Below are 15,365 nucleotides of genomic sequence, written 5' to 3' on the forward strand. Positions count from 1 at the left end.
TGGCTATATCACACACCACAGGTCATCAATTAATTTGACTTTGGGTTCAAATCCCCGGCAAGCATAAAATATTAAGGAAAAGTCAACTGTGCTGTTGTAACAGAGTCGGTTCTGTCCCTGTCCCTCACTGGGCACAAACCAGTTACGTTCTGCACAACAAATACTTTGATTCCATATCAGCTTCCCCACCCCCAAACCCAACCTTAACCATTAGCGGGGGAAATGAAAAACTGACCCAAGTTCAGCAACTTCACTCTACACCACGTCAGCTACACTGTCATAAACCAATAACCCACTTAAATTTCAGCAAGCATTTAGTGTACAGAGGAGAGGGGACGATTTCCATGCGTTACACGTTTATTCCCCAAATATTACAAAGACATATATAATGACAAGGTTATAGTCATGATCATTGTTGGGGAGCATGGGGAGGAGTCTGTTCAGGGGCAGAGGGCGGAGTCAATGTATCTGAAATGGCTTCATTGGTTGATTCTGTGGGCACCTTAACCTGTGGAGAGGGAGAGCCAATAGGATTAAACCGGCAGTTTGATAATTAATTATGAATAGATACTGATAGATACTGAAAGGGATGTTTCACTTTTTAAAGGATCACTTTACTCAAACATATTTCCGACCCCCCCCCCCTCCCCCATTTGTCAACTGTTGATATGGCCCAAAACAATTGTGCAGGTCAGCAGTAAAGATATGAGATACTAAAGAACCCCTTTCAGTAAAAATCTGAAGGTGAGATCAGGATGGGTTTTAACTCATTTTGACTTACCTAGGTCTTGTTGTTTCATCTAAACCACTCAAAATAATGTGGAGAGAATTGTGAAGAGTAATATTTTCTTACCAGCTTCTCTGCCCTGCTCCTCAGTTTCCTCCACACAGTGTGGTGGGCCTACGGAAAGACAACCGGAGAAATGAATGAATGACTCAGTCAGTGGCACTCATCACTCACTGACACTCGAACACATCCAAAAGATGCTTCATACATTGACTGAAACATGTCCTGCATATTTGTCCGCGTACCTACCTGCTGCTGGAGGGGCAGTGAGAGCCCCTGGGCCCGGCGGTGGAGACCCCACTTGCCCTCTCCTAGAGGGTGGATGGCAGTTACCTCATACTGAGAGCACAGCCCTGTCCTCGCCGCCAAGGGGCCCCCACTCAACAGAACATGGTCCCCACACCTAAGAGACAGATACGAGGTGAGACAAGAGCGTGTGTGTGTGCCTTATACGTGTATGAAAACACAGCGAAGATAAGTGTCACTCAATAAGGATGTGAGCGAGTCATCTACCGCGGTACAGTTCCTGTAGCTCACCTGTAGAGGATCACTGTGCCTTTAGGACTTTGTGCAGACTTCTCCTCCACTTCCTCCTGCTTACACCTGCAAACACAAACACAGGCACAGCTAGAACACTGGAGGAGAACACGAAACAGACTAAAATGAGTGAAAAAGTGCTTTGAAAACATGGAGGAAAAGGCCGAGAAGGGAAAATTTTGCAAGAAAAGAGAGGTTTCGAAACTGACTTTGCCAATAGGCTTTCAGTCCAGAAAAATGCTAGGTTATAACCTGTTATAACAGCACGTAACAAGCTGCAACACCTTCTCAGTCCTCCGAAAGGGGGTACTGATGGCCAAATTCAATACCTTTACATTATTTTGGTTTGTCTTGTATATTTTATCCCCCCCTAAAAAATGATACAATTGAACAAGAGAGTATAGAAATAAAGTACCTGCTGTTGGAGAAGACCTCCAGGGCAACAGGGGGCGTCACCTCCAGAGGCTCCCAGGGCAGGTCCCGATGGATCAGCTGCTGAGCACCACGCGTCAGAGAGCGCAGGGACTCCTGGGACACACACACTCTCAGGTCATTTCACTTTGCTCAACACGCATGCACAGTGGGGTCCGAAATTATTTACACCCTTGATAAAGATGAGCAACAATGACTGTATAAAATAAATGATTAAAATACAGAACAATATTGTATGCAACATTTAAAATATATCCTATATTTTATACTAATACATTTTTTTTTTTTTATTGGCATCCCTAAAGCTTCTTATGAATAAAGTAGTCAAAGTTAAGTATTACTAGCACGCAATGACTACATCAAGCTTGTTGTGGTTGGTTGTGTTTCAGATTAGTAAATTAAATGGTAAATAATTTATTTTGTCATTTTGGAGCCACTCTTTTTGAAAATGAAAATACAATAATCCTGAATTAATCATAAATAAATGATGATTGAGAAAGTTAGAGGATCAAAGATCATCCCCCCCCCCCAAGACATTCTAAACTCTGTTACTGGCAATGGTGAGAGGTTAGCTTGTCTTGGGGGGTATGACCTGAAACTCCAACTTTCTCACAAAAACACATGATTTACCATGCATGTCTCTATTGGGCAAAAATAATCTGCAACACAACCAAAACAAACTGCAAATGCATCCAACAAGTTTGTAGAGTTACACGCTTGATGTAGTCAATACTAAACTTTTGACTACTTCATGTATCCAGGCTGTATCACATCCAGCCGTGATTGCGAGTCACATAGGGAGGTGCACAATAGGCCCAGCGTCGTCCGGGTTTAGCCTGGGGTAGGCTGTCAAGGTAAATAAGAATTTGTTCTTAACTGACTTGCCAAGTTAAATGAAAGCTCACATTTTTTATTATTTTTATTATATACATATACACAGTTGAAGTCGGAAGTTTACATACACCTACGTGGGAGTCAATAAAAATCATTTTTCAACAACTCCACAAATTTCTTGTTAACAAACTATAGTGTTGGCAAGTCAGTAGGACATCTACTTTGTGCATGACAAGTATTTTTCCTAAAATTGTTTAGACAAGAGTATTTCACTTATAATTCACTGTATCTCAATTCCAGTGGGTCAGAAGTTTACATACACTAAGTTGACTTTAAACAGCTTGGATAATTTCAGAAAACAATCTCATGGCTTTAGAAGAGATATATATATATATATAATATCTTTATCAAGGCTGTCAATAACTTTGGAATCTCCTGTATAAAAACACACAGTTACACACATACCAGAATATAACACACACTGACCTCTGAAGGGTTCCAGGTGTCTAACTGAGGATCCAGCACCACATCACAACAGAACGCTCCTGAAGTTACTGCAGAGAGAGAGATTACATACATTGTATGAATTATATACACTGTGTGTACAAAACCTTAGGAACACCCCCCTAATATTGAGTTGCACCCCCCTTTTGCCCTCAGAGCCGCCTCAATTAGTCGGGGCACGGACTCTACAAGGTGTCAAAAGGGTTACACACGGATGCTGGTCCATGTTGACTCCAACGCCTTCCAAAGTTGTGTCAAGCTGGTAGGATGTCCCTTTGGGTGGTGGACCATTCTTGATACACATGGGAAACTGTTGAGCATGAAAAGCCCAGCAGCGTTGCAGTTTGTCACACCCTCAAACCAGTTCGTCATACCCCGTTTGAAATATTTTGTCTTTCCATTCACCCTAAATGACACACGTACACAATCCATGTCTCAATTGTCTCAAAGCTTAAAGGTCCTCCTTTAACCCGTCTCCTCCCCTTCATCTACACGGATTGAAGTGGATTTAACAGATGACACCAATAAGGCATCATAGCTTTCACCAAGTCAGTCTACGTCATGGAGAGAGCCGGTGTTCATGATGTTTTGTACACCCAGTCTGCATTGTATATAACTTACAAGTAATACATAGTGTTACCATCATCAATGTACATTTTGTTGTTTATCGATGAGGCATTTTTTCTTTTTAATAATTGTTTTCTTTAATTATATCTATCGACCGAAGACTACAAAATACAACAGCAGTAGTGTACATGATTATATTTACTATTATAATTATTACAACTGAAATTAACTTCATTATCCTTTTTCATTGCATATTTACTGAAATGCTGTACAGTACCACTATCTAGAAATGTTATGTTATGCCAACAAAACAATCTGAATTTGAAAGAGATAGCGAGAGAGAGAGCGAAAAGCTAGCGATAGAACGAGCGAGCGTAAGTAAAAGCTGGTGCATTCGGAAAGTGTTCAGACCTCTTGACTTTTTTTTTACCCCCTTTTCTCCCCAATATCGTGGTATCCAATTGTTTTTAGTAGCTACTATCTTGTCTCATCGCTACAACTCCCATACCTCCTCGGGAGAGACGAAGGTTGAAAGTCATGCGTCCTCCAATACACAATCCAACCAAGCCGCACTGCTTCTTAACACAGCGCACATCCAACCCGGAAGCCAGCCGCACCAATGTGTCGGAGGAAACACCGTGTACCTGGCAACCTTGGTTAGCGTGCACTGCGCCCGGCCCGCCACAGGAGTCGCTGGTGCGCGATGAGACAAGGACATCCCTACTGGCCAAGCCCTCCCTAACCCGGACGAAGCTAGGCCAATTGTACGTCGCCCCACAGACCTCCCGGTCGCGGCCGGTTACGACAGAGCCTGGGCGCGAACCCAGAGTCTCTGATAGTACAGCTCCCTTAACCACTGCGCCACCCGGGAGGCCCTACCTCTTGACTTTTTCATCATTTTGTTAAGTTACAGCCTCGTTCTAAAATGGATTTGTTTTCCCCCCTCATCAATCCACACACAATATTCCATAATGACATAGCAAAAACAGCTTTTCATACATTTTTGCAAATGTATCTAAAAATACAAAACTGAAGTCCAGGCTCTGGTTGGGCCACTTAAGGATATTCAGAGACTTTTCCCAAAGCCACTCCTGCGTTGTCTTGGCTGTGTGCTTAGGGTCGTTGTCCTATTGGAACATGAACCTTCACCCCAGTCTGAGGTCCAAATAGCTCTGGAGCAGGTTTTCATCAAGGATCTCTCTGTACTTTGATCCATTCATCTTTGCCTCGATCCTGACTGGTCTCCCAGTCCCTGCCACTGAAAAACATCCCCACAGCATGATGCTGCCACCACCATGCTTCACAGGAGAGATGGTGTCGGGTTTCCTCCAGACGTGACACATTCAGTCTTGGTTTCAATTTTGGTTTAATCAGACCAGAGAATCTTGTTTCTCATGGTCTGAGAGTCCTTTAGGTGCCTTTTGGCAAACTCCAAGTGGGCTGTCATGTGCCTTTTACTGAGGGGTGGCTTCAGGCCACTCTATCATAAAGGCCTGATTGGTGGAGTGCTGCAGTCCTTCTGGAAGTTTCTCCCATCTCCACAGAAGCATTACAAGCATTTCGCTACACCCGCAATAACATCTGCTAAACATGTGTATGTGAAAAATAACATTTTATTTTATTTTTGAAGCTCTGTCCGAGTGACTATCGGGTTCTTGGTCGCCTTTCTGACCAAGGCCCTTCTCCCCCGATTGCTCAGTTTAGCCAGCTCTAGGAAGAGGCTTGGTGGTTCCAAACTTCTTCCATTTAAGAATGATGGAGGCCACTGTGTTCTTGGGGACCTTCAATGCTATATATTATTTTTGTACCCTTCCCCAGATCTGTGCCTCAACACAATCCTGTCTCGGAGCTCTACGAACAATTCCGTCAACCTCATGGCCTGGTTTTTGCTCTGACATGCACTGTCAAGTGTGGGACCTTAGACAGGTGTGTGCCTTTCCAAATCATGTCCAATCAATAGAATTTACCACAGGTGGACTCCAATCAAGTTGTAGAAACATCTCATGATGATCAATGGAAACAGGATGCACCTGATCCCAATAAGGCGTCTCATAGCAAGGGGTCTTAATATTTATGTAAATAAGGTATTTCAGTGTTTTCGCTTTGTCATTATGCGGTGTTGTGTGGAGATTATTCTAATCAATAAAATAAAAAAAGCTGTAACATAACGAAATGTGGAAGTAGTCAAGGTGTCTGAATACTTTCCGAATGCACTGAATATAAGGATTCAGTTCCAATCTGTTGACTAGTCATTTGTTGATGTTTATTTTATTTTTTTATGAAAATGGTAGGGAAAATATGGGTATGAGTGTTTCCTGGCTTATACCTAGCACCTCTGGGAGTCTGAGCAGTTCCACAGAAAAGTCTTCTTTAAAGGCATCCTGCAGGACCTGGCCAAGGAGGGCTGCACACGACCGCCAGTATGCCTAGGGAGGGAGAGAGAGGCCACACACACACACAAACCAACAGCCAATCACCACAGTCACAGTCTGAGACCAGTCAGTCACCACCACCAGAAAACCACCACTTTGGGGGCAAATATGTCTGGTGTCAAAAGTTTGGCCTATACGGTATCTATGGCCCTGTACACTACAGTCTATATGTACACTGCAGAAATGTTTATCTTACCTAGATACAGTATCTCTTAACATTACAATGCAATGACTTGACATCTTCAAAATGTAAATTATCTCAGTGTACTGGCAAATCATTTTGCTTACTTTAACCTAAAAAAAAAGGCTTGAAACAAGTCAGAATATCTTAAAACAACACCAATTACCTTGATGCATTTTCTGAGTGAGTGAGATCAACTCAAAACAAGTATATATATATATTTTTTTTTTTTACTTCAATACATTTACTGGTCAGGAGTCTTATGGCTTGGGGGTAGAAGCCGTTTAGAAGCCTCTTGACCTAAGGTCCCTCAGTCGAGTAGTGAATTTAAAACACAGATTCAACGGCAAAGACCAGGGAGTTTTTCATTGCCTTGCATATTTTATAATTAACCTTTATTTTACAGGCAAGTCAGTTATTTACAATGTCAACCTAGGAACATTGGGTTAAATGCCGTGTTCAGAGGCAGAAAGACAGATTTTTTTTTTTTACCCTGTCAGCGTGGGGATTCGATCTAGCAACCTTTCGGTTACTGACCCAACGCTCTAAACACTAGAAAATCTGCCGCCACTAATTGGTAGATGGGTAAAAATAAAATATGAAGCAGACACTGAATTTCCTTTGTGCATGAAGAAATAATTACTTAAACTTTGAATGGTGTAGCAATACAGCCAGTCACTACAAAGATACAGGCGTCCTTCCTAACTCAGTTGCCGGAGAGGAAGGAAACCGCTCAGGGATTTCACCATGAGGCCAATGGTTATTTTAAAACAGGTACAGAGTTTAATGGCTGTGATGGGAGAAAACTGAGGATGGATCAACAACATTGTAGTTACTCCTCTATACCCACCTAAGTGACAGATTGTAAAGAAGGAAGATTTTGAATATTTTTTATTCTGTACAAACAAGCATCCTGTTTGCAATAAGGCACTAAAGCACTACTGCAAAAAATGTAGCATTTTTTCAAACCGTTTTTCTTCTGAATACAAATAGCTATGTTTGTGGTAAATCAAACATCACTGAGTACCACTCTCTTTTAAAGCATGGTGGTGGCTGCATCATGTTATGGATATGCTCATCATCGGCAAGGACAAGGGAGGTTTGTTTTAGGATAAAAAGAAACGGAATAGAGCTAAATACAGACAAAATCCTGGTTCAGTCTGCTTTCCAACAAACACTGCGAGACAAATTCACCTTTAAGTAGGACAATAACCTAAAACAAGTCCAAATATACACTGGAGTTGTTAACCAAGACGACATTGAATGTTCCTGAGTGGCCTATTTAAGAGTTTTGACTTAAATTGGCTTGAAATCTATGGCAAGATTTAAAAATGGCTGTCGAGCAATGATCAACAACCAACTTGACAGAGCTTGAAGAGTTAAAGAATGCATGGGCAAATATTGTACAATCAAGGTGTGCAAAGTTCTTAGAGACTTACCCAAAAAGGTCAACATTCACAAGGCCGCAAGGGCCAGACGGATGTACTACGAGCATGCGCTGACCAACTGGCAAGTGTCTTCACTGACATTTTCAACCCCTCTCTGTCCGAGTCTGTTTCGAGCAGACCACCATAGTCCGTGTGCCCAAGAACACCAAGGTAACCTGCCTAAATGACTACCGACCCGTAAGCACTCACATCTGTAGCCAAGAAATGCTTTGAAAGGCTGGTCATGGCTCACATCAACAACATTATCCCAGAAACCCTAGACCCACTCTAATTTGCATACCGCCCCAACAGGTCCACAGATGATGCAATCTCGATTGCACTCCACACTGCCCTTTCCCACCTGGAAAAAAGGAACACCTATGTAAGAATGCTATTCATTGACTACAGCTCAGCGTTCAACACCACAGTGCCCTCAAAGCTCATCACTAAGCTAAGGACCCTGGGACTAAACACCTCCGTCTACAACTGGTGATAAGGGTAGGTAACAACACATCCTCCACGCTGATCCTCAACACAGGGGCCCCTCAGGTGTGTGTGCTCAGCCCCCTCCTGCACTCCCTGTTCACTCATGACTGCACGGCCAGGCACAACTCCAACACCATCATTAAGTTTGACACAACAGTGGAAGGCCTGATCAACGACAAAGACGAGACAGCCTATAGGGAGGAGGTCTGAGACCTGGCCGTGTGGCGCTAGGACAACAACCTCTCCCTCAACGTAACCAAGATAAAGGAGATGAATGTGGACTACAGGAAAATGAGCACCGAGCACGTCCCCATTCTCATCGACGGGGCTGTAGTGGAGCAGGTTGAGAGCTTCAAGTTCCTTGGTATCTACATCACCAACAAACTGACATGGTCCAAGCACACCAAGGCAGTCGTGAAGAGGACATGACAAAACGTATTCCCCCTCAGGAGACTGAAAAGATTTGGCATGGGTCCTCAGATCCTCAAAAGGTTCTACAGCTGCACCATCGAGAGCATCCTGACTGGTTGCATCACTGCCTGGTATGGCAACTGCCCGGCCTCCGACCGCAAGGCGGAGGGTAGTGCGAACAGCCCAGTACATCACAGGAGCCAAGCTTTCTGCCATCCACAACCTCTATACCAGGCTGTGTCAGAGGAAGGCCCTAAAAATTGCCAAAGCCTCCAACCATCCTAGTCAGAAACGATTCTCTCTGCTACCGCACGGCAAGCGGTACCGGAGCACCAAGTCTAGGTCCAAGAGGCTTCTAAACAGCTTCTAACCCCAAGCCATAAGACTCCTGAGCAGCTAATCAAATGGCTTCCCAGACTATTTGCAATGCTGCTCTTCCTCTTTTACACCACTGCTACTCTCTGTTGACGTCATCTATGCATAGTCACTTTAATAACTCTACCATCATGTACATATTACCTCAACTAACCGGTGCCCCCGCACATTGACCCTGTACCGGTAACCCCCCTGTATATAGTCCCGCTATTGTTATTTTACTGCTGCTCTTTACTTACTTGTTACTTCAGTTTCTTATTATTATCTGTATTTTTTTAAACTGCATTGTTGGTTAGGGGCTTGTAAGTAAACACTTCACTGTAAGGTCTACACCGGTTGTATTCGGCGCATGTGACTAATACGATTTCATTTAACCGTTAGTGGGGGAAATGCTAAACTAATCCAACATCAGCGTCTTAAGTGCAACTTCACCCTACACCGGTGCTATATACCTCAGTGCATGTATACCTATATCTGTGGTGCTGTGTTGTACCTGGTTGACCAGCAGTGGGTCTGTGTCTTTGAAGGTGAGCAGGGAGAGGGAGCAGGATTGGGTGAGGGGCTGGTGCAGGGACCAGGGCTTTCCGTCTACTAAGGCCAGGGCAGAGCTGGTTACATACCACTCTGTCAAGTCTAAGAGAGAGAGAGAGATTTAATATGATTTATACTAGAGAATTTTTCTGACTGCTTTGACAAAATCAATACGGCACACAGACAAACCACAGGTATTGTCCCTGTACTCACGGCGTGCACAGCTGTGTGGTGTGGACAGTCCCTTGTTCATGACGAGCAGGGTGCCCTGCAGACCGGGTATTTCCAAGGTCACCTCAATCTTCTCTGTGCGTGGGTACAGGGAACGCTGGCGAGCCTGCTCCCGGGAAAACACAGCGCTGCGCCGACCACGCACCTCAGCAGCCGAGAGACGCACAGACGCAGAACTGGATGCCAACCCTGAGTCAATGAATTCATGGTGAGTACATGATAAGACAATACACTATGAATAATACACATTTCCTACGCCAAAACTAGTTTGAAGATTCAAGATTTAATGGAATTCGCCATTCGTTGGTCATCATTGGAATAGTGTTATTGGGAACTAGCTATCCCACGAAAATCGATTCCCGAAAAAATGATCTTGAACAAATGTTAACTTTACCTACTGGACACTACGACTGCAGTGCCGGAGCCACAAAGCAAGAACATGGCAGCTGATTTTCACAATCCAACATCCTATACACAAATTAGCGATGCAGAAACCCAGATGAGCGATATAAACTCTCACTGTCATAGTTTACATCATGAACATTTGTTGATGGTGTCATGATCTAATACTGTACGTAGCAACCACCCAAGGTCATTTTGTATACAGTGAAGGTAGCTAATTAGCATTCGTAGCTAGCCCATGTTATACGAGTGGCAGCGGTTGTGTGGTCATATGTTGTACTTACGGCGCTGTAGAAGTTGACATGCGGTACGACACGCCATTGTTGCTTTTGGCGATTAATCTCTGGTGCTGGTTTAACAGTAGGGCACCAATGCCGGGCTAAATTATGTGTATTTTACACTGCTATTTTCTATAGAGTTCGTTTGGACGCCATGCCTGACTAAAGAGCAACGTTGATTTCGGTCCGGGTAGAATAAATTGTTGGGGTGTTGAATAGTTCCCACAAAAACGCTTGAGTGGACATTATGTTCCAAAAACAGACAGCAGGTGTAGTTGTACTATGTTTCAGTAAAGCATGAACAATATTATTGATAGTTTTGTCTGTTCAGGGGCCTGTTGCACAAAACTAGGATAAGGGATTAAGCCAGGATATCTTGGTGATCCTGGCTCAATTGATCCGTAATCCGGTTGCACTAAAGATGGATAGGGGGCAGGAGGATATGTTATGGTATAAATTACCATGGAGATTTATTCTGTGGAGCTAGCCTGCTCCAGACCAGGCTAAATTCCAGGATCTATTTAATCTCATCCCTAATGTCAGTCAGCAGTCACCACAAATGGAAACCAATAGTTATTTCACTGCTCACTATACATTGTTATCACATATAACTAGACCCACTGTTATTATTTAAACGTTTGTGATCATTAATTTCAATGATTTTGGATAAAAAATGATTTTTAGATGATGTTGCTATCATTAGATAATTTACAGTCTCCCATAGACTATAAGGCTATATATAAAATGATAGAATATTAGGGCCACAGAGGGGAAAAAAACACAAGTCATAATATTGTAACCAGTTGTTTTAAAGGAGGACAGTTGTTAAAATGACAGATGTGGGGCATTTCGTGAAATTGTACTTCAGTATGGTTTCATAAACAAAGACATGCTGATGTGCCAGAATATTAAGTATCACATTGTCATAAGTATCAAAACTGTAAAAACAATATGTAGCTTTTCTGCAGAAAGAACCAGCCTCAAATGTATGACTTTATCCTTTTTCTTCAGTGTGGCCCTAGTACTCTGTCATATAAACAAATACACATTCCATATGAATATAAAAACACAATGTGTAACATTATGTTCCTTTATTGAATAAGGACAAAACAAAGCAGGTAAACCATCAGCTCCTTTCGAAACTGAAGTCAGTGACTCTACAAGATGGAAAGCACAGAATCCAAGCATATTATACAAAATGATACATACACATTCAAAGGTCTGTATATAACACACCCTGCATGTCTGCACACTAAAATAAATGCAGGACAAATCCATACACATCAACTGAACAGACAAATGAATGGATGCAGTAGCCTCCCTGCAGCCTTGTATTACACACAGTATACCGCACAAACATCATAAGAGGCCAAATTCGTCAAAAAACGAACCCAAAAAACCCAAATTCCTCTGCCACCGCAGGACATATTTAACCAAAATTGAAAGCACACATACTAACTAAAATAATTCAACACATATTGGTCCCTCAGCAGCCGACCACTGTCGTCATCAGGGAAGATTGCCGGATTGTCCCAGTCCATGGCTGGTGGCACTCTGGGGGCCCTCTCCTTCCTCAGGCAGGCCACATTGTGGAGGACAGCACAAGCCACAGTAATATCACATGCCCTAACAGGGCTGACCCTTAATTTGTGAAGGCAGTGAAAGCGTGCCTTCAGGAGGCCAAAGGTCATTTCAACTCTGGCCCTGGTCCTGGCATGGGCATGGTTGTAGGCCTGCTGTGCTTCCTGGGGGTCTGTGAAAGGTGTCAGGAGAAAAGGCTGGCAGGCAGCCATACCCCCTGTCTCCCAGCAACACTCCAGAGAATTCACCTGTCAACACAAAATCTCATCATTACTACCTCATAAACACAGTGATATTCTTGACACAGCCATGATGGTTATAAATAGGGGTTGTGTGGCTTACCTTGTGATAGATTTCAGAGGCCCGAAAGATTCTGGAGTCATGGACTGAGCCAGGCCATTTTGCCACAACATTGCTGATCACACAGTCAGCATTGCAGACCATCTGAAATCATAAGATGAGGAATATTACACCAATCAATGCACATCACTGGCAATGCAGAGTGTTCGTCAATGGACAATATCAAAAAGTTATGTTCACCTGAACATTAATGCTGTGAAAGGATTTCCTATTCACAAAATCGGCCTCATGGGCACCTGAGGGGGCTTTTATCCTTATGTGTGTGCAGTCCACTGCACCAATGACATTGGGGAAACCTGTCACACAAAGTAATGAGTATCCTACTATGTGTTAACAGTTGTCCTGTAATTTGTAGATCCTCTTACCTGCAATCCTATAGAACTCCTCTTTGATGTCACAGAGTCTTCTGTGGCCAGGGAAGGAGATGAAGACATCTGCTAATGCTTTGATAGCCAGACACACACTCCTTATTGTGCGGCAAATTGTGGCCTTGTTCAGCTGTTCTGCATCCCCCACTGAGTACAGGAAGGCTCCACTAGCAAAAAGCGCAAGGCCACACAAACCATTTGCTCCACACTCAGTGCATGGCTCCGTGCAGTGCGGTGCTTAATCCTGGGACCCAGTAGTCTGCATAGATACCTGATGCCATCTGCAGAAAACCTGTATCTTTCATATAGATGGTCATCAGGGAAGGCCAGTGGGTCCAACCGGTCCCTGAAGACCCTTTCTCGCCTGAAGGCTCTCCTCAGCACAAGTGCTTCTTCATCCACCACATCTCGCACGAATGGGCATGCCATTGTCAGAGCAGAAAGGAACACACAATTTTGGGACTTCATATAGGCTAGTGGCCACACCTGGTGCTGGGGGGGTGGGCAAAAGAGGGCGATGCCTTATAACGATGACTTGGTTGTACTGATTGCTGGGAAAATAAAAAAAACCTTAGAAAGATGCCACCGTCCTGTGTGCTCACAATAAGAGCTCATATGTCATGGCTCACTTGACGAGAATATACCTAATTTTTATTTTGAGCTGTGTCATCTTCTTGGAGCTGGGGGAGGAAAGAAAAATAATGATTAATACATTTGTGTTACAGTTAGCATACAGTGTACATTGAAGGCATATCTCACCTCCCTCTCAAGTTTTTTTATTTCAAGGTCCAGTTTCCTAATTGTCCTCTTTTTTATTTCGGACTCCAGTGCAAGATTTTCCATCTTTTTCTTCTTGTACTGAATGTCTATGTCTGCCAGTTCTATTTGGCGCCGGAGGTGGTTGCCATACAACTTTCTGATAGCTTGTGAGCTCTGTGAACACAATACAATTAGCGCAGCTGGAATTTGGCAGGATGTGGTGTCCTTTTATTAATACGCACTATGTTGCCAGGCTGGTTTTCCCACTGTATAGCATCTGGGTCCTGTAAAATAAATTAGATTTTTTGATTTTGATGAGGACTCCTCACCATTGTAGAGTAAATAGTACTTTCACAGTCTTAACATGATACCTCATGCCTTCTGGAATCCAGAGAGATGGTCTCCTCCTCATCATCGTCTCCATCATGTGCTGTTGCTACTGCACTGGGGCCTTCACCCTATCACATTTAATCGGATTCATATTGAAGCTAGTAGACAAGACATGCCAGGCCTACAGTATGCCTTTGATGGAGTACTCACTGGATCAGCATCGTCTGGTGCTTGTGCTGGTGGCTCTAACAGGAACACAGTGCTGCCAGACACTGCAAGGCAATAGGTAAACCAAAGTCAGACAGTCCAAATTGATTCAATATGAATGTGGTTGTATCCCATGTAGAGATGGAAGGACATACCTTGAATGAAGCGGGTGGCATCTTGGGAGGAACCTATGCTCGTCTCTTTCCCCCAGGGATCCCCTCTAAGACGGGCCTGCCTTTATTTAGCTCCAAGGCCATGTCCTCTGCTGGGGTAAGGTCAGCCTTTGGTGACCCACCACCCGTGCCTTGTCTGTGGGTATTCTTTTTCACTGCTAAAACAGTACAGACAATGTGTGAGCAGGCACCTTCTGGGTACAATATATGCTTGTGCTTTGTTAAATATTAGTCAGGGACCATACCATTCTGCAGAATGTTCTTGTATTTGATTTTGACCTGCTGCCATGTCCGTTTTGGCCCGTTCATGTTTAATCTACACACACACACACACACACACACACATATAATGGAGTCACACTGCAAAAAAATTACTTGGTATTTTTGTCTTGTTTTCAGTAAAAATATCAAAAAATTGATCATAGCTTTATACAGTGTGATGGAGTTACTTTACACAATTTCACTCATATCTGCAGTGCATTTCAATTAAAAAATTTAACCGTTTCATAATTACAGTACAACTGCATTTTTGGAGATGTGAATTAAATATTTGAATTGTAATTGTGATGTTTCAGCGGAGCGGTGAGTGTGTAATTGTGCACTACTTACGCATTCAGGCGGTCTGCAATACTTTGCCACGCTTTTTCTCTTTGCTTTATCACTGTGGCGGTGTTGCCTTTCTTCTTAATTATATCTTTTACCTCCTCGTATGCCTCCATGAGGATTTGTGCTTCCGACGGGGAAAAGTACGCGGCTCTAGTTGCCATGGTAAATCAGTTAATCTGTGATCTGTGGCGGGGTCTATTTGAGTGAGCCGTGAGCGCGCACCTATCCAGGATTGGTTTCACCTGGCTTAATGAATCCGTGTCTGCTCATCCTGGCTTGGTCTTTGTGCAACCAATTAAGCCTGGACGCACATGTTTTGGCTTCATTGAGCTCAGCTGAGTCATTTATCCCGGATGTCTTAATTCTACTTTTGTGCAACAGGCCCCAGAGATGTGGCTCACTGACTAACCAGAATGTTATTGTTGACATCTGACGTATGCAGCCTGGACAGTCGCTCGTGGTCACTATTGTATTTACATATACAATATCCCCATGATATGGCAGGCCCTATAAAATACAAACTCATAAACGTCTCTTTCATTTCATTTTTTTGGAGACAGTGGTGG

At 43.4% G+C, this 15,365-nt stretch overlaps 1 protein-coding gene and 1 pseudogene across 2 annotated transcripts; both read right to left on the reverse strand.

Annotated features, from left to right (window-relative positions):
• Positions 1-339: 339 nt before the first annotated feature.
• mrpl39 (mitochondrial ribosomal protein L39) lies at positions 340-10,611 on the reverse strand. 2 transcript variants are annotated; one of them, XM_064969412.1, is made up of 10 exons: positions 10,422-10,611; positions 9,718-9,924; positions 9,467-9,606; positions 5,988-6,087; positions 3,077-3,144; positions 1,740-1,852; positions 1,325-1,390; positions 1,037-1,190; positions 854-901; positions 340-508 (listed from the first exon to the last, which is right to left on the reverse strand). In XM_064969412.1, exons 1-10 carry the CDS (start codon positions 10,456-10,458, stop codon positions 410-412), a joined length of 1,032 nt encoding a protein of 343 aa, XP_064825484.1. In that variant the 5' UTR covers positions 10,459-10,611; the 3' UTR covers positions 340-409. The 2 variants fall into 2 exon arrangements, with proteins under 2 accessions (XP_064825484.1, XP_064825485.1); XM_064969413.1 differs by having other exon boundaries at positions 1,033-1,190.
• An 859-nt stretch (positions 10,612-11,470) lies between these two features.
• Positions 11,471-14,176, reverse strand: LOC135542453 (putative nuclease HARBI1; annotated as a pseudogene).
• Between the last annotated feature and the right edge of the window lie 1,189 nt (positions 14,177-15,365).

This window comes from Oncorhynchus masou, chromosome 6 (assembly GCF_036934945.1).
Source record: "Oncorhynchus masou masou isolate Uvic2021 chromosome 6, UVic_Omas_1.1, whole genome shotgun sequence".
Lineage (NCBI taxonomy): Eukaryota > Metazoa > Chordata > Actinopteri > Salmoniformes > Salmonidae > Oncorhynchus > Oncorhynchus masou.